The sequence below is a fragment of the Oncorhynchus clarkii genome, chromosome 11, assembly GCF_045791955.1.
Source record: "Oncorhynchus clarkii lewisi isolate Uvic-CL-2024 chromosome 11, UVic_Ocla_1.0, whole genome shotgun sequence".
Lineage (NCBI taxonomy): Eukaryota > Metazoa > Chordata > Actinopteri > Salmoniformes > Salmonidae > Oncorhynchus > Oncorhynchus clarkii.
The window spans coordinates 34,981,982-35,000,858 of record NC_092157.1 but is presented as its reverse complement, the minus strand read 5'-3'; the positions used below and the strand labels follow the sequence as shown (position 1 = coordinate 35,000,858).

General features: G+C 45.2%; 1 protein-coding gene across 1 annotated transcript in view; it reads left to right on the top strand.

The window, feature by feature from the left end:
- Positions 1–5,318: 5,318 nt before the first annotated feature.
- LOC139420460 (collectin-12-like) overlaps positions 5,319–18,877 on the top strand; it is a 44,845-nt gene continuing 31,286 nt past the window's right edge. Inside the window, exons 1-2 of the mRNA XM_071170628.1 lie at positions 5,319–5,872; positions 11,801–11,851. Of these exons, the coding sequence (XP_071026729.1) occupies positions 5,866–5,872; positions 11,801–11,851 (58 nt within the window). The 5' untranslated portion in view covers positions 5,319–5,865. The remainder of the gene's footprint in view (positions 5,873–11,800; positions 11,852–18,877) is intronic.

Sequence of the window (18,877 nt, the reverse complement as noted above, 5' to 3'; positions counted from 1 at the left end):
CGGAGTCTGAGTATTGACTCTACTCTTAATCTAAAATGTCTGCCAGCACCAACACCGGACAAACACTCACTCACATCCCTGGGCCTCAGGGTGGCTCTATGCCAGAAACACCCAAACTCTAACCCAAACACCATGGCATGAATATAACTACTATTCCCTGAAGGAGGGAACAAGGTATAACATACTATTGGGAGTCAACAACCAATCATATTCACCTGAAGAAAACTGAAATCATGCCCAATGGATGACGAGCCCGCCCTCGGAAGCCCCACCTTCCTGGGTATAGTACAGGGACAGACAGGGCAGCTAAAGGCTCAAACCTACAAGGAACCGTGGATAACCCGGATAAATGCGAAACCTGCGTGCTGCCTAACACCCACTCCCGGACCCATCATAAGAACACATTGACAGCAGTTACATCCAAGCGATAAAACCTCACCAAGGTATGTGGGGGAACCCCAACTTGCTGCAGCACAGATATCACCAATTGTCATTTCCCTGAACAATGCCCAAGAAGCCACCACACCACTAGTGGAGTAAGCACGCACACCGCTAGGCAACCCTTGTCCTTTTGCTGTCATATGCCAGGGAGATCCACAATTCAATGAGAAAGACCCTGCTTAGAAAGCGCCCTACCCTACGCTGGATTAGCGAAACAGACAAAAAGCTGGTCACAAATGCGGATAACCTTGTTCATATTCATATACACTGAGTGTACAAAACATTAAGAACACCCGCACCCCTTCAAGGCGCTTAAATATTTTGTCTTACCCATTCAACCTCTGAATGGCACACATACACAATCCATGTCTCAATTGTCTGAAGGCTTAAAAATCCTTATTTTTTCAATTTATTTAACCTTTATTTAACTAAGCATGTCAGTTAAAACCTTTCTAGCTCGACAACAATCCGCTGAAAAGGCAGTGCGAGATTCAAGATGTTTTAGAAATATGTAACTTTCACACATTAACAAGTCTAATACAGCAAATGAAAGATAAACATCTTGTTAATCTACCCATCGTGTCCGATTTAAAAAATGCTTTACAGCTAAAGCACAACATATGATTATGTTAGATCACAGCCAATTCGAAAATGCAGAAATATAGATAAAATTCATCACTAATCTTTGATGATCTTCATCAGATAACACTCATAGGACATCATGTTACACAATACATGTATGTTTTGTTCGATAACTTGCATATTTATATCCAAAAATCTCAGTTTAAATTGGCGCCTTACGTGCAGTAATGTTTTGATTCCAAAACATCTGGTGATTTTACAGAAATACTCATAATAAACATTGATAAAATATATTAGTGTTATTCACAGAATTAAAGAGACTTCTCCTTAATGCAACCGCTGTGTCAGATTTTAAAAAAGCATAATCTGAGAACGGCGCTCAGAACCCAAAACAGCCAGAGGAATATCCGCCATTTTGGAATCAACAAAGTTAGAAACAACACCATAAATATTCACTTACCTTTTGATCTTCATTAGAATAGGGGGAGTCCCAGTTCGACAATAAATGACTGATTTGTTCCATAAAGTTCCATCATTTATGTTCAAATAGCCACTTGTTGTTAGCGTGTTCAGCCCAGTAATCCATCTTCATGAGGCGCAGGCACTTCATCCAGACAAAAACTCAAAAAGTTCCATCACAGTCCTTTAGAAACATGTCAAACGATGTATGGAATCAATCGTTAGGATGTTTTTAACATACAACATCAATAATGTTCCAACCAGAGAATTCCTTTGTCTTCAGAGAAGCACTGGAACGAGAGGTAACCCTGTCGGGAGCGCGCGTCATGAGACCAAGGCTCTCTGCCAGACCACTGACTCAAAGAGGTCTCATGAGCCCCTCCTTTATAGTAGAATCAAACCAGTTTCTAAAGACAGTTTACATCTAGTGGAAGCCCTAGGAAGTGCAACCTCATCCATATCTCAATGTGTATTCGGTTTGCCAAGCTTTGAAAAACTACAAACCTCAGATGTCCCACTTCCTGGTTGGATTTTTCTCAGGTTTTTGCCTACCATATGTGTTCAGTTATACTCAGACATCATTCAAACAGTTTTAGAAACTTCATAGTGTTTTCTGTCCAATACTAATAATAATATGCATATATTAGCATCTGGGCCAGAGTAGGAGGCAGTTCACTCTGGGCACGCTATTCATCCAAAGTGAAAATGCTGCCCCCTATCCCAAAAAGGTTTTAAGAACAAATTCTTATTTACAATGGCGGCCTACCCCGGCCGAACCCTAACCCAGACGACACTGGGCCAATTGTGCGCCGCCCTATGGGACTCCCAATCACGACCGGTTGTGATACAGTCTGGAATCCAACCAGTGTCTGTAGTGATGCATCTAGCACTGAGATGCAGTGCCTTTGACCGCTGCGCCACTCGGGAGCTCTTTAAGCTGTCTCCTCCCCTTTGACAAGTGAGATCAATAAGGGATCATAGCTTTCATCTGGATTCACCTGATCAGTCTATGGCATGGAAAGATGTTTTGTAGAACCAGTGTATGTGCGTAAACACAGGCCATGCAACCTCAGTTGTTCACTGGAAGCAAACGGAGGAGGTGAGAAAGGGAACAGCTCGAAAGCCAGGGACCTGTAAGCCATAAACATAACCGCGCGAGAAAAAGTTGCATTAGAATGTAAGATCACTTTGAAGTCGCCAGGCACTAACTCCAAACAGGAAGGGTGTACTGATAGCATGTGGATATCCCCAACAGTTTTGGCCGACGACAAGGCCATGAGTAGGGCAATTTTGTAAGAACGGACCTTCAGGTCCACAGACTCCATTGGTTCAAACGGAGGCTCACACAGAGTGTTCAGGACCAAAGCCGGGTCCCAGGTCGGTGCAATAGGCTTAGACACTGGTCTGAGCTGACGTACACCTTTTAGGAACCGCACCACAAAAGGATGATACCTCGGGGTACACGACACGTCGAGATAGCTGCCATATAAACCTTCAATGTGTAAAAAGAAAGGTCCTGCTCAAAAATCTGTCCTCCAAAGAGCTTTGAAAAGGGGAAACTCTTTTAGTCTGACACCAACCCTCAAACGCGCGCCACATATACGTAGACAACCCTTTCATAGAGGGCGCACGTGCTAATTAAATTTGAGAGTAAATCCCTCGCCATCAAATTCAACCTTTCAGGGGCCAAACCCACAGATCCCATGTCTGCGGTTGTGGGTGCCAAACCCTCCCATGCGCCTGGGACAATAGATCCTGATGACACGGAACCCTCCACGGTTCCCCGCCCAACAGGTGGATGATCCTCGGGAACCAGGGTTGTCTGGGCCAACGGGTAGCCACCAGAATCAACAACAGACCTTTCTGACAGACCTTCTCCACAGTGGCCTCCACGGACCCTCTCCAAAGGCCATTGATACACCAAAGCATCCGTTCCCAACGAAGCACCCAGATCCCTCATTGAGAAGAACAGACGACAATGCACGTTTTTCTTGCGATGCATAAAGATCTACGTTGGACCTGCCGAACTGGTAACCATATCTGGGCACCCAGAGGGGTGCATTCTCCACTTTGTAGAGATAGAGTATAGAAAGTACCATAGAAAGTAGAGCTGCATCCACGTTGCTCCTACAGCAAATCGATATGATACATCTGAAGCATTGTGACCACATTCAACGACCGGGATGCCACATCCTCAACCTTGTACACTTAGTCTGGCTGATCCACCAAGAACCGGCACTGTTTTATTATAAAGCATTGTGTTAAGATTAGCCCCTTTGTTAGCCTCTGGAGCTAAGTAACTCGCCAGCTTTCCATCCATCAGTGGTGCGCAAACGAGCTTATAGCGCCTATGTGGTATCTATCTCCAGCCAAGTTAATATGAACCCTCTGTACTGCTAAGAGCCCTGACCCAGCAAATGAGGTCCCAACCTCTGAAAGAGGCCCAGCAGGAGTCTGGTCTACAGACTACCTGCCACTCTGATCTTTACCTGGGGCCTAATACCAGCCTGCAGCTGCAATTATGGCCGATAGTAAAACAACAGTTTTGCAGCCATAAGAAAAACACTGGATGACCCCTAAAATTATTTCAGGCAGGTTTGGAATCTGATACACTCCAGACTGTCATAAGCCAAGCCCTTAACACTGAGCCTGGGTTAGTCTGGGTTATGGGCTCCGTTATCCAAAGAGAAGAAGTATGAGTCCCAAATCTCACTCTATTCCTTATGTAGTGCACTACTTTTGATCAGAGCTCTACAGGACTCAGAGTCGAGTCAACCTTGCCTGTTTTGTCAGAGATCGATCTGTTTGTAGAATCAGATTGCGACTTAGTGCGTACCAGAGGATCAGCTTGAGGGTGAACACCAAGGGAGCGTACTGCACACACACACAGACACTAGATGCTTTGTTCAATGTGGACGTAAGAGCCAAATGTAGGTGACTGTCTATTATTTTGGGACAACCAGAAAAGCTGTGTGTTTTTTTTAAATGTAACCTTTATTTAACTAGACAAGTCAGTTAAGAACAAATTCTTATTTACAATGATGTCAGAACGACAGATTTTTACCTTCTCAGCTCGGTTACTGGCCCGACGCTCTAACCACTAGGCTACCTGCCGCCCCAGAAGTAGTATCCCATTGACACTCAGTAAAACATGCGGCTTTGATGTGCTAATTAGCCTGAGAAAATCATGTGTCTTTGATCAGTGGGACTGCTTCTGCAGGGCAAAGAGGTTTCAGGGGCCACAAACCAGAGAGGGCATGTTCTATGCTTGGGTTCCCATTAGGCTGAATGAAATGGTATGGCATTCCACACCCCCAGCTGTGATAACTTCTCCCAATGTGATAATAGTCATTGGTAGTAGTGGAGACATTTTACAACTTTATCCCTTACGAAAAAAGTTTGCAGTCAGAATGCAGTATAACTGCACTACACTGCAGTATGCTACAAATACTGCATCCAAAAATAACAGCTTTTTTACTGCAGTAATTTTGCAGTGTAACTGCAGTTAGAGTGCAGTATGTGATAACTTCTCCCAATTTTGATAATAGTCACTGCAGTTATTCTGCAAGTACTGTTTCAAAATACCACAGTAGACTGCAGTTAATGCACTTTTATGGCAGTTTCAAAACGGCAATCTTTTTTTGTAAGGCATACAAGAGAGAGCATGCATGGAGATTCAACATTCCAAATATGTTGTCTAACAGCCTATCAAAATCCTACTTGAAGTGAGAAAGAATGCAACATCTAAAACACAATGCATTAAAGTCGCTGGCAGGTCCAGTGACGTTGGTTTAGCCCCCTGCCCAACCCCTTTGAAATGGTCTTTAATGGGTACCAGATTTTTCACCCAGTAATCTAATCTCTTGCCAGCAGTTTCTCAAAGTATCCTACAGTTTGCGCTGAAAGGCATCCTCACCTTTAAGGAGAGCGAGGAGTGTGTGGGGTGTGTAGAACGGAGCTGCAGACGCGGGACATCCTTCGGCTCTAAAATGTTTGTGAGTTTGTGATTGTGGTCAGCGCTGCACACTGGAAAGAGCCATATTTAATATAACCTAACACAAGCCACGGGTGCATTTTCCAGCGCAACACAAAATATTACGAATACGGGGAAATATAACTTTCTCTATCCAGATTGTATCCAACAGTGTGGGCAAATAACGGAACAATGAGATTCTAACGGGATGTTCGAGATTAACATTTTACGGTCGTGCGCAGTCCTCAAATTCTGAATTTGGATGATCGGAACTTTTTTGTGCGAGCGTTTAGTTTGCTGTTCTCCCAGCAACTGATTCAAACCTGCTCGTTTGGACTGAATTTTGAGATGAACAAAAAGTGACATAGCGACTCATCTCTTCTGCACTCCTAACAGATTTATACAACGCCATGAAAGGTACAGTATGTGTTATGCAAGGTGCTGTTCATCTTTAAAATAGTTTTGAGAAGTTTGAAGTGGTAGCCCAAAAAAATGCTTTCGATAAATTCTGTATCTGTGCCTGAGTGTTGCACATCTGGATGAGATTAAGTGCCTGTGGTGTGGAATTCAGCTGTATTGTGAAATGACTTGGCCTTTCTCCGCCAGTCGCATCATTCTCTATAGCAGTGCATTGATTGAGTAACTGTTTTTGTTTGGTTACTTTAGGTCCTTTGTGATATACTGTATATCAGTGCTGCTTTTGTTCTAGTCTCTACTAACAATAAGACCGTGTGCACAATTGTTATTCAAAGGGAAATATTAATATATTTTAGGCAGGGAGGTGTATTACATTGATTTGATTCTCTCCTTATGATTCCATGTATAGACCTAATGTAGCCTATTGCATTTTTACAAAAAAGTTAACTCCCCTGTGGGACACCAACGTTTTGTTACCCCTGTGACACATGACCTAATGACGCCATAGATGGGGACTCATCTCATATGTCTCTCAGAAGTGATCGAGGAACAATGGGACACGTCATTCAGTATGTTCATATGCACATGAAAAATAATGGTTCTAAATAGTACCAGATAGAGGTTATTTGTCTTGTAACCATAGCAGACTCTTTTGGTGCTATATAGAACCCTTTTTTGAAAGTGCAATAAAGAGCAATGCTCATTAGGTTCTAAATGGAACCTGTATGGTGTTATAAAGAACCCTTTGCCTGAAGTTCTATAAAGGACCATTAACAAAGGTTCTATATTGCACCAAAAAAGGTTCCGCTATGGTTACAACCCTTGTTGGGGCTATATAGAACCCTTTTTATTGTTCTTCACAGAAACTTTAGGGACAATGGTTCTATAAGGAACCTTTCTCAATCTGAAATGTTCTTTGTAGAATAACCATACAGTGTTTTTGATTCTGGTCAGCCATATTATATTGTTCAAATTCCTTAGGTGTTATTATTGTGACACATTTAATCAAGTGAGCTATGCCTGCAGGTCCGTGAGGAGAGAATTTAGATTGAGAACCACAGACTGATTTATTAAAAAATTCCCAATTGACACAATGCCATACATGAGTATTTTACAAGACACAATCACTTGCCACAATCATATAAAATGTATGGTGCCTAACACAACACATTACATAAACTGGAATGACACTCTCACTCACGGTCGCACAAAAAGAGCTGTGAGCAAGCCACACCACCTACATATTCGAATGAGCCACAGCCCCTACATTTTAATTACCACTAAAAGAGCAAAGAACCACGGTAGAGCTCAAACGGTCCTTTGAGGCATTATGGGTCCACATAGAACCCTCATTTTTTAGTGTGTAGTCATCTCTCTATCATAGACACAGAGTCCCAAATGGTGCCACCTTTCCCTATAAAGTGCACTACTTTAGACCAGGGCAGCTAGGGCTCTGGTCAAAAGTAGTTGAAAGAGAGCAACCCGGCTCCACATATTTTACTGGTTTGTGACTCACTGACACCCTCCCCGGTTAGAGGGGAATAAAGCAGTCCAATAGTTTTTTTTTTTTTTTTTTTTTTTTTGTACACCTTTATTTAACTAGGCAAGTCAGTTAAGAACATATTCTTATTTACAATGACAGCCTAGGAACAGTGGGTTAACTGCCTTGTTCAGGAGCAGAACAACAGCTTTTTACCTTGTCAGCTTTGGGATTCAACCGAGCAACCTTTCGTTTACTGTCCCGAAGCTCTAACCACTAGGCTACCTGCCACCCCAGGTAACACACTAAGGAACTTTAATCACACACAGAAGAAGATGAACATGGATATGTTTTCTGTGTTCACGCATCCCTGTGTGTGATTAAAGTTCCTGTGTTCTATCCACCCACACTCACAGACTGGAATAACACAGTTCAGATTTTAGTCAATATTTACTCCCTTGGAGAGCGTGCGTCAGGCTGGCTAGCCAATCTGGGCCTGGAGAGACTGCACGGCTAGAGCGTGCACTAGGGTGAGACACATGGCTATTGTTCAATTGGCTGAAGCCATGAGCTGTAGGAGATATTGATCACTCACATGACGGGGAAGAAAGAGTGCGAATGGATGAGTCAGACAGCGTGGCTCCAGAAAGCAAATAAACAAATGCTCACACAAACAGTGAAATGTAACACCCTCGGCAGGGGGATTCTGTAAAAGCCACCCCTAAAATATGTGCAGCATATTTACAAAAGGGAAGGATTCCCCTGCCGGAGATGTCAGTAGTGGTGCTCCCCGCCACCCCGTGTAGTTATTCCATGCAGTCACTCCATCAGCTGCAGGTCAGGAGCTGCCAGGGAACAGAGGATTTTAGGCATCCATGCGGGTGGCACTTTGGAGTATGGCCAGCCCACTGTAACAAGTCCAGGTGCTGGGGGGGGGTTCCTCACAGAGACGGGCCATGCCCCAGTAGTGGAGAGTAGGTGCGGCGGTGGTTCCCCCACAGAGGTGGGCAAGTCCCCCAGGTCAGGAGGCAGTGCTGGTGAGACCAGGGCAGGTGGTGAATAAGATCACAGCCAGGAGCAGGAATAGGTGGTTCCAATGGGATAGGACACTGGAGGGTGAAGTCTGGGTGCCTGGCCCCGGTGAGGTCTGATCCAACGCCCCACAGTCATGTTGGTGGTTGAGTACAGAGGCAGCAGGACCAGGACTGGAGCTGGGTCAGGCAGTACACGCTAGGCAGGGGAATCCTGAACACACAGAACCGGACCTAGGGCTGTGGTTCTGTCAGGTGAAGCTGTGCTGTCAGTAGATGGTGACAGTGCTGTGGCTCGGTCCCCCCATGGGCCCAGGTAGCAGCAGACAGGTCCGGTGCTGCTGGAGGGTCCCCTAGTGCAGGGACAGGCAGAGAGTCAGAGGCAGACAGGGCCTCTGCCGCTGGCAATGGCTTTCCGGGTAGCTTGGCTGTTGATGATCCGGTAGCTGTGAGGACTAGGGTCCAGTCAGCAACATAGGCTTACTACCATGTGGCAATGCTACTGGAAGCACATAGGCCGTCCGGGCACGGGAGAGGACTCTCCCAGACTCCACAGCAGTGGAGGGGGGATGGGGAATTACATCTGGTGTGTGCTTAGTCTCCATAGCAGGCAACTCATGAGGACCAGCGGGGACCGAGGACATGTTCTCAGTTGTTGCCGGGGCTGGAGAGGCATTATAGTCACACCAGATGGTCACAGTCACATCTGGCGACGGTGAGAGGCCTGAAAAGGCAACCCCTTGCTGCTGTCCCCCGTATGACTGTCCCATGCTCTCCATTGCAAACCGCTGGGAATAGCCCCCCTAACAGGAGGAAGCCCCGGATCTGGTCCTCTGCTGCGAAGTATCACTTGAGAAGACTGTATATTCCTCTCAATATGGGCAAAACAGGACTCCTGCACACCCTATGACAAATGCAGCGATGTCCACGGCGCTGCAACTCCCCGGCACTCCAACGCAGAAGAACAATCCACGTGCTGGGTTGCTGGGGATGCGGCCCCACCTGGTGCTGAATAGTATCCCACAGGTGGAGGAGAGGGAACATTGGGTCCATGCTGAACCTCGGCACCCTCCCTGGTTCAGAGTATCCCATAGGCTCCAGAGAGGGTAGTAGTATCTCCACATGGTAGTAGTCCACTGGATCCCCCGGGAACCATACTCGAAGGACCATGAAAGAGAGCGACCCGGCTCTACGTATTTCACTGGTTTGTGACTCATTGACAACGCCCCCGGTTAGAGGGGAACAAAGCAACCCGAGAGATAACACACACAGGTGCTTTAATCACACACAGGAAAAAGAGGTACATACCCATGTACCTCTTCATCTTCGTGGGGTATATATGATGCCATTAGGGACGCAACCAGGGTCATATAGTTTGTGTTAGTGAGCGTCTCTTAATTTATCTAAGCAGTGGCGTCATTATTTGCTAATTATAATAACTGCTACGCCCAACATATCTCACCCCTGTCGCCCTTCCCTCCCCCTCCCCCTCACACTGCCCTCAGACGACACTGCCTCTTTTTAAAAGGGTTCTTTGGTTGTCCCCGTAGGAAAACCCTTTTGGGTTCCAGGTAGAACCCAAAAAGTTTCTACCTGGAACCAAAAGGTTTCTACTTGGAGCCAAAAGGGGTTCTTCAACGGGTTCTCCTAAAGGGACAGCCAAATAACCCTTTAAGGTTCTAGATAGCCCCTTTTTTTCTAAGAGTGTACATCTGCTAGCCATTATGAGTGATGTTCTTCTTTCTCTGCCGCCGACCTGCGCTGGGTTCTAGTGTAGTGTAGCGAAGTTGAATTAGGGTTTACAGTCAACAACCCAGAGAAACCACAGCCTGTGGCTTATACAGGAGTCCTCCTGTCTCCTTTCCACACAGAGAGGGGCACTTGATGGGGAGTTATAGCCTCCATGACATACCACGATGATAAAGCTATGTGCTGAGTAAGGCCTATTTATCCTTCCTATAGAGAAAGGCATTTGTGTAGTATCCTGGCTGCCACAAATGCCTGTTGGTGTCCTGTATCCATTTGGTTACCTAGTCTGTGTCTCAAATGTCACCCTATTCGCTATGGTGCACCTCATTTTACCAGAGTCCTAATGTTGATTTTTGTGGTCAAATAACCATTTCTTTGTGGATTTTGATCAGTGCTCATTGTCTTGCTGGAAGATCCACTTGCGGCCAAGTTTCCGCCTCCTGGCAGAGGCAACCAGGTTTTTGGCTAAAATGTCCTGGTACTTGGTAAAGTTCATGATGCCGTTGACTTTAACAAGGGCCCCAGGACCAGTGGAAGCAAAATATCCCCATAACATCAAAGATCCACCTCCATATTTAACTGTAGGTATGAGGTACTTTTCTGCATAAGCTTTTCAACGCCAAACCTTCTACTGGTGTGCGTGGCCATAGCACCGGTTCCAATCCAAGTGCCAATGCCGTTTACCAAACTCCAGGAGGTGTTATGGTCAGATGACATGGAAATAGAGCTAAATGGTTAATTGACCACAAAATAAACATTTTGCAATGGCCATCTAAGTCTTCGGACTTGAACCCAATTGAAAACATGTGGTTTGTAGTTTGAATTGAAGAGGGCAGTCCACAAGAGCGGATGAAGGATATCAAGTATCTGGGAAGATTCTGTATGAAGGAATGGCCTAAGATCCCTCCCAACATGTACTCCAATCTCATAAATCATTTTAGAAAAAGGCTCAGTGTCTTTATCCTCGCACAGGAGGGTGCTAGAGAATTGAAAACAGGGTGCCAATAATTTTGACACCTATTTTTTTATATTACTTGTAAAGCAAAATCTTGTAATAGTATAAAATAATATAATTTCCCTCGTATTTGTATTACTCTTTTTAGACATTCTTTTTTTGTTCATCTTCATCAAGGGTGCCAATAATTATGGAAACAGTCCCTTCAGGATCTTGCGATTTACTTTGTGTGATAGTTGAGGCTTTAAAGGCTTGATTTCTATAATACGGTCTCTCAGCCAGAGTAGTAACAGAACAGTTGTTGGGAGAACATTCTGTCCTGACCTCTGCTGGGGGGGGGGGGAGTTACTCACTCCTCCTGCAGTACAATGAGGTATCATTAACCATGGTGGCTGGGGAGTTGATATACGCATAGCCTGCATCCCAAATGGTACCCTATTCCTCATAGGACTTTGACCAAAAGTAGTGCAATATACACAGAATAGGCTGCCACTTGGGATGCAGACACACAGTGTACGAAGGTTTCCTGACATGCTTATTACTCTATGCAGTGGGTTTCAGTGTGTGACTGCGGCACTATATTCAAAATAAATATTGATTGCATTTGTTCTGGAACCAATGGAGTATACACTGTTCATTTGTTGCCGTGCTTGTGTGTGATTTTTCTCTTGGACCTCACTCTAACACACGTGTATCTGTTGTTATTCCCACAGACGATTTTGCCGACGAGGAGGAAGTACAGTCTTTTGGATACAAGCGGTTCGGTGAGTACAACACAACTCTCTTCACTCTCTTTACTCCCACTCCCCAACTGAGATCAATGTCAATCTTTCTCATCACCATCAAGTGATACTTTGCATGTGTCCTAAATGGTGCCATATTCCCCATGGGCCCTGGTCAAAAGCAGTGCGATTATATAGGGAATACTGTAAGGTCTCTTTTGCGATGCAAATCAAATTTGATTTGTCACATGCGCCGAATACAACAGGTGTAGGTAGACCTTACAGTGAAATGCTTACTCACAGGCTCTAACCAACAGTGCAATTTTTAAGTTAAAAAAAGGTTGTAGGTGAACAATAGATAAGTAAATAAATATAACAACAGTAAAAAAGACACAATGCAAATAGTCCGGGTAACCATTGGTTACCTGTTCAGGAGTCTTATGGCTTGGGGGTAAAAACTGTTGAGAAGCCTTTTGGTCCTAGACTTGGCGCTCCGGTACCGCTTGCCATGCGGTAATAGAGAGAACAGTCTATGACTGGGGTGGCTGGGGTCTTTGACCATTTTTAGGGCCTTCCTCCTACACCGCCTGGTGTAGAAGTCCTGGATGGCAGGCAGCTCAGCCCCAGTGATATTCTGGGCCGTACGCACTATCCTCTGTAGTGCCTTGCGGTTGGAGGCTGAGCAGTTGCCATACTGGGCAGTGATGCAACCAGTCAGATGCTCTCGATGTTGCAGCTGTAGAACCTTTTGAAGATCTGAGGACCCATGCCAAATCTTTTTAGTTTCCTGAGGGGGAAAAGGCTTTGTCGTGCCCTCTTCACGACTGTCTTGGTGTGTTTGGACCATTTTAGTTTGTTGGTTATGTGGACACTAAGGAATTTGAAGCTCTCAACCTGCTCCACTACAGCCCCGTCGATGAGAATGGGGGGCGTGCTCGGTCCTCCTTTTCCTGTAGTCCACAATCATCTCCTCAGTCTTGGTTATGTTGAGGGAAAGGTTGTTGTCCTGGCACCACCCGGCCAGGTCTCTAACCTCCTCCCTATAGGCTGTCTCGTCATTGTCGGTGATCAGGCCCACCACTGTTGTGTCGTCTGCAAACTTAATGATGGTGGTGGAGTCGTGCCTGGTCACGCAGTCGTGGGTGAACAGGGAGTACGGGAGGGGACTGAGCACGCACCCCTGAGGGGCCCCCGTGTTGAGGATCAGCTGTATGTAGCCATTGTTTACATCTCAGGACAGACACAAGGCAGTATGAGCTGTGTCTACTCACTGCCTTTGGGACCGTGCAGGGTTAAACATAACAGCTTTTTCTGGGTGACAGCCTTTGTGGTTTAGCCCGTACCAAAAGCAGCACTCACAGCTTGATGGGGTCAGGAGGTCACCAGTTCATAAACACATACACTCATTCACTGATAGACATGCATACACACACACACATACTTACATTCTCAAACTCACATACACATAAAGACAAAGCGAGAGAGGGAAAGAGAATAAATGGGAAAGACAGAAACACACCCCCTGGGATGGAGAACGAGAGAGCGAGAGTACTGCACCATTGTACTGTTGATCCAAGGAGGGATTTGGGAGCCTCTCTGTCACTCTCTCTCTCTTTTTGGAGAGAGTTACTCTAATCCAGAATGACTTGGTCCATCAGTAAGGATGGAGGGAGTGGTCCCCGATGTTTACCCCAGCACCAGCGGAGACGAGCTCAAAATGTGCTTTACCACAATCTCTCTCATCACAGTGTCACCCGAGAGGAAGCGTCCTGTTTGTCTTCGTGTGAGTAGCCTGCGCCGCGAGCCCAGCCAGCCCTCCACTCATGGGCTTGCGTTCCAAATGGCACCCTATATAATGCACTCCTTTTCACCAGAGCCCTATGAAAGGGAATAGGGTTCTATTTCGGACGCAGACAATGACAGCTGTTGGCCTGGCCTGCTCTGCTCTTATTGGCCCCGCCTCCTCACTCTGGATTTGTTATTGTGCAACAGAACGATCTGCGTGAGGATCAGAACAAAGTGTATAGCCTTGTTTTTTAAGTGCGACGTGTGTAACCTTTGAACTTTGAACCATTTATTTTTTTCTCTATGCCTAGCTTTAGTATTAATGCCCCGTAGTGCAATGTGTTTTAATGAAAAGGCTTGTTCACTGCTACATGGAACCAGTGCCCCCTGTGTAGAGATGCCACCATGGAGAGTCAATGGAGAGGGGTGTTGAGGTGTCTCAACCAGCATAGGGCATTTTACCGAATTTCCACTATAAGACTTTACCCCGGTGTTTGGCCGAAAGACACAGACTTTTGTGATTTCAGCTATGATTCTTGGTCTACACTGTCTAAACTGTCTACACTAGCCCCCCAAAAATACCTAAATAGGGCGTTTCCACTGCTGCACTGGTGAAACTGAGGACAATGTCCTCAAAATCGTAGGGCCAGAGGTGGGGATGAGGGGTGGGTGTTACTGTAAATATGGGAAATGTGGGTAACATGTTATTATAGGACAATGCTGATCTTGACTATTAGTGTAATGTAGATGTGACAGGTTTGGTGGTTATTTTACAATACGATGTCTTACTGAAAATGAAACGGATGCTTATGAAAGTTCTTCTGTCCATTTTCTTTTAACTCGCCTGCCTCAAGTTGTTTATCAGACGTTCCTGCTCCAGTATGTCCTTCCGTTTAACCTCGCTTGTGAATTCCAGACAGCGGCTGGTGCTAGTAGTCCCAATGTTCTTATGAAAAGCAGGCTGATCCGTAAGGCAGGTAGAGAATTCGCAGAGCATCGAGCCAAACACTTTTTCTTCTTTTTCTCAGCATATCCTAACTCTCTCAGGACAAGATGGCTGTATTTTCAGAGTGAGACAGAGCAGAGTGAACTCAGGCTTACCTCTGGCGTTCTTTCCGGCACGAAGACCTTGGGATCGCGGTATTAAAAGCTAGAAGGTGTAACATCAACACACATGTCCTACTAACACTTTGTGGCCACATGTTGAAATGTGTTTATGTGCTTTTGGTGAAGTCTTGACCCAATTGGTGACATGTGTGGAGTCACCATTTAACGCTCTCTCTCTTCCCTCTCTGTGTCAGAAGAAGCTGAGAGGATATGGCCTTGGGTTTACGCACGGATACATATTCAACAGATATAGTCCTGTTTCACTGTTTCTCCTTTTGCCATCTCTCTCTCCCTCTCTCTCACTCTCACTCTCACACACACACACATATGGGCTGAGTGAATTCGAATGGTATTCCCATCAGTCTCTCCTCTGCCAAATTGAAGCCAGCTCAAAATTACCTCCCCAGTACATTTTTTTTCTGTGGGGGGGTTGACATAGGAAGGTCATTAGGAGGAGGGGAAAAAATGGACTCTGTTGTTTGGCCGAACCCCCACAGACTCTTTTAAAGCTGGAATAAAGTAGGATCTGTCATGGGCCTGAGGAGCCGTCAGCCATCTTGGACTTCAACCACTAACCTGGGCATCATTACTTTCATATCTTTTGCTGTCAGTTAGTGATGTGGATGAGTGAGCTCTGTCTCTCCAGTCCAGGTAGAGGCTTGGAACAGTCAGAGGAGCACATGTAGAGAAGTAATTTTTGTCATGGTGGGTGGACTCCTGAGATCTGAGGCTTGAGGTTTGAGGATTTCTCTTCAGATGAGTCCCAAATGGCACCCTATCCCCTATGTGGTGCACTATAAAGGGACTAGAGTGCCATTTTGACGCAGACTTCTTCTGCTTCTCTCAAACATCTTGGTTTGAGGAGTCAGGCCAGGCATCCTGCTGACGGCGTTAAACCCAGAGTGTGCTGATCAGTTTCCTGAACTTGTTATGGTTTCACTCCCGGTCGGCACGGCCAGGTATATTCCAGGAGAGTGGTGCGGTGTGGAGCTGGAGTCGGGCCCGGGCCCAGCTTTGTCAGCAGCAGCATAACCAGCCATACTGGTGGTTTCGCTCCAATGGGTTTGGCTGGCATGGGACGCACCTCACGTAACCCTCCCCTACTCAGCCTCACCCCTCTGACTCACCCTCTTCCTATCCTCACCCACCACAGAACGTTTATGAGTGTCCCAGCCCCATGCTTGGTGAGGTTGGGAAAAGAAGTGAATTCAATATCGAATGACATTGACATTGAATGAGACATAGTATGCCACTAGATCTTTCCCAGTGATCCCAATTAATTAAGCTGTGTCATTAATTATCTGTCGATGCTATGTCGTGTTAGGCAACACTATGAAGGAGTGGAATGCACTTTTATGTGGTTCTTCTGTTACGGAAGCTGTGGTGTTGCAGTAACAAACCCCAGTCCCCATATTGCTCTCTCTCTGTTTGTTTACCCATTATTGTTGTGAAGGAATGTCTTAAATGTGCTTACCACCTTTTCTGCATTTGAGAGGTTTGTTTAAGGGTGTTATAAGGAGTAGAGGGAGAGGGATATGTTCATTTTCTCTCCCTCCCTGTTGTTTCCGTTCTCTTTTCGTTTGCATGCTTTTGGCCTGTAGTACAGCTTGATTGTACTTTGGTTCTATTCAGGCAGTTTGGAGATGGCTTTATTCTATTTATGTTCATTGCTCAACCATGCAATAAAGCAACCTATAAAATGTTGTTCATATTCTTGCAGTAAATATTGTGAATTTAGGTGTCAAAGTGGGGGTTTGGAACACGGATGACCAGTGATGTTTTTGCCAGAGTAACACATGTGCTGGTGCTTAAACCTTATTTTCATTTCATTTTGCAATTCAATATTTCAGTGACTCTGGTTAATTTGTGTGTGAAGAAAAACAGCCTCCCACTACACACACACACACACACGCCTGAGGAGGCTGGTGGGAGGAGCTGTAGGAGGACAGGCTCATTGTAATAGCTGGAATGGAATAAATGGAACAAAGTCAACCATGTGGTTTCCATATGTTTGATACTGATACACAATCACATGCTTGACTTTGTTCCATTTATTCCATTCCAGCTATTACAATGAGCCTGTCCTCCTATAGCTCCTTCCACCAGCCTCCTCAGGTGTGTGTGTGTGTGTGTGTGTGTGTGTGGTGGGAGGCTGTTTTCCTCACACACAGGTGAACCAAAGTCACTGAATTGCAGAATGAAATGAAAATAAGGTTTAAGCACAAGCACATGTGTTACTCTGGCAAAAACATCACAGTTCACCCGTGTTCCAAACCCCCACTTTGACTCCTAAATTCACAATATTTACTGTTTAATTCTGACGGAGAAAAAGAGAAGTTTCTTCCAATGCTTTTGGCGTCCATTTTTTGTTGTACATGAGAAAAAGGGTGCCACATCTCTGAAAACCTTTCAACCTTGTTTTTATTTTGTTGCCAAAATGTATAATCTCTGTTTTCCTAATCACTCCTCCCACCAACCTCCACACACACACACCATAATATCCCACCATGTCCTTGGGCTGACCCACGTTTTTGTTGTAGTACACTTTCTCATGTTTGAATTAGGTTCAAAATGGCCTCCTCTTGAGAGCATTTTTAGAGGTTTTTCTCTGGTTAAATATGAACTTAAAAATAACAGACTAAGTAGAGTCCATTGCCAGGCCACCTGTGTACCTTTTAAGATCTCCTATGAAAAGGAGTATATTACACTTGGCAAGCAGGCAGTAATTTGTTCCAGAGACCACGCTTGCTGTACTGGAGACAACCATGCCTCTTTAAAAGGATTTCATGCTAAAGGTGTGTATGTCTGTTGGGGTTGAGGGGGGTTGTGTGTGTGTGTGCGTGCGTACGTATGTGTGTGTTTGTTTTGAATGTTCTAGAGACCCCAGGCTCCCTAAACCCCACACATGTTAATGATGAATTTGGGGATTCTAATTTCTACTCATTTAGCATAGCCTACTAATAAAAAAATCCCGAGACTGTTTTTGGAAGTCTGAAACTTTAATGAAAGAAAGAAATTGACCCAACCAGCTGCCAAGATCAACCTACTGCTTCCTGGTTTTGAAAAGCGGAGCTATAGTGAAGAACAGATGCATTCTGGTCCAAATCCCAGTCAAACCCATAATAACTATCACATTTTCAGACGTTGCCAAGACTGAGACGCAGAGAAAGTGGTGTCATATTTTATTTTCGAGGGCATTTTACTGAACCCAGTATACCTACTTTTGCTTTATCTGCTTATCCCACCACTGCTAATGCAAAAGGGTGGGTTAACAGCAATGATGACAGGAAACACCATTTTCATAATAAGAGTTGGCATAAGTCAGAAAGTTTGGCATGAGCTGGGATTGTTTTCCTCATCTTAGTCAGAGCTCTCAACATCTGGACCTCACACTAACGTGGTCAACCACTTGTAAGACTCTGACCATAACTCAACCATGCCAGCCTCAACAACAAGAGAGCCCAGTCTGGTCAGGCCTCATCGGCTTTGTCATTAGCTAGGAGAAGACCCCTTACGCACGTAGAGCAGCGCTCCACTTCACAGACTAGTTAGTTTTATTCCGTCTTTTTCAGCAATAATTATCCTTAAAGGTCATTGACCTGGACTGTATACATAAGGCTTGGACATTGTTTTTAAGACTGTTTTATAAGTCCTCACGGATACCAAACTAATTTGAATACCATTTTGTCTGTTGTTGATTGGAGTTTGTTCCAGTAAGTGCTATTTACTTGGCAGATCATAGGCCCAAATGTCTGTCAGTCAGATGTCTGCTCTGAATCCCTTGTCTCTAATTGGTTAAACAAGTGTTTGACGGGCGGAGATCGTACCACTCTCCAGAATGGCATTTGTCTGTCTGCGCAGGTTTTGGAATCCCTTTGTGCAGATGATATTCCTGTTCAACTAGCTGCAGTGGATGGCTTGCTGTCATGGCAACGGACAGGCCACTCCCCTGCTTCCAGCCACAGATGTGGTAGGCCACCCAGGGGAACTCTATCAAACTTCCATCACCCACCACACAGCAAGGCAGACAGGAGAAACTCTATGGTTTGAGCCCTCAGAATACAGCTCATCGCTTTGATTGGCCGTGCCTGCTTTCCTTTGCATGTTCATCTGTTGATGTTGTACATTTCTCAGGATTTGGGAGAAAAAAACATACAGTGCCTTGCGAAAGTATTC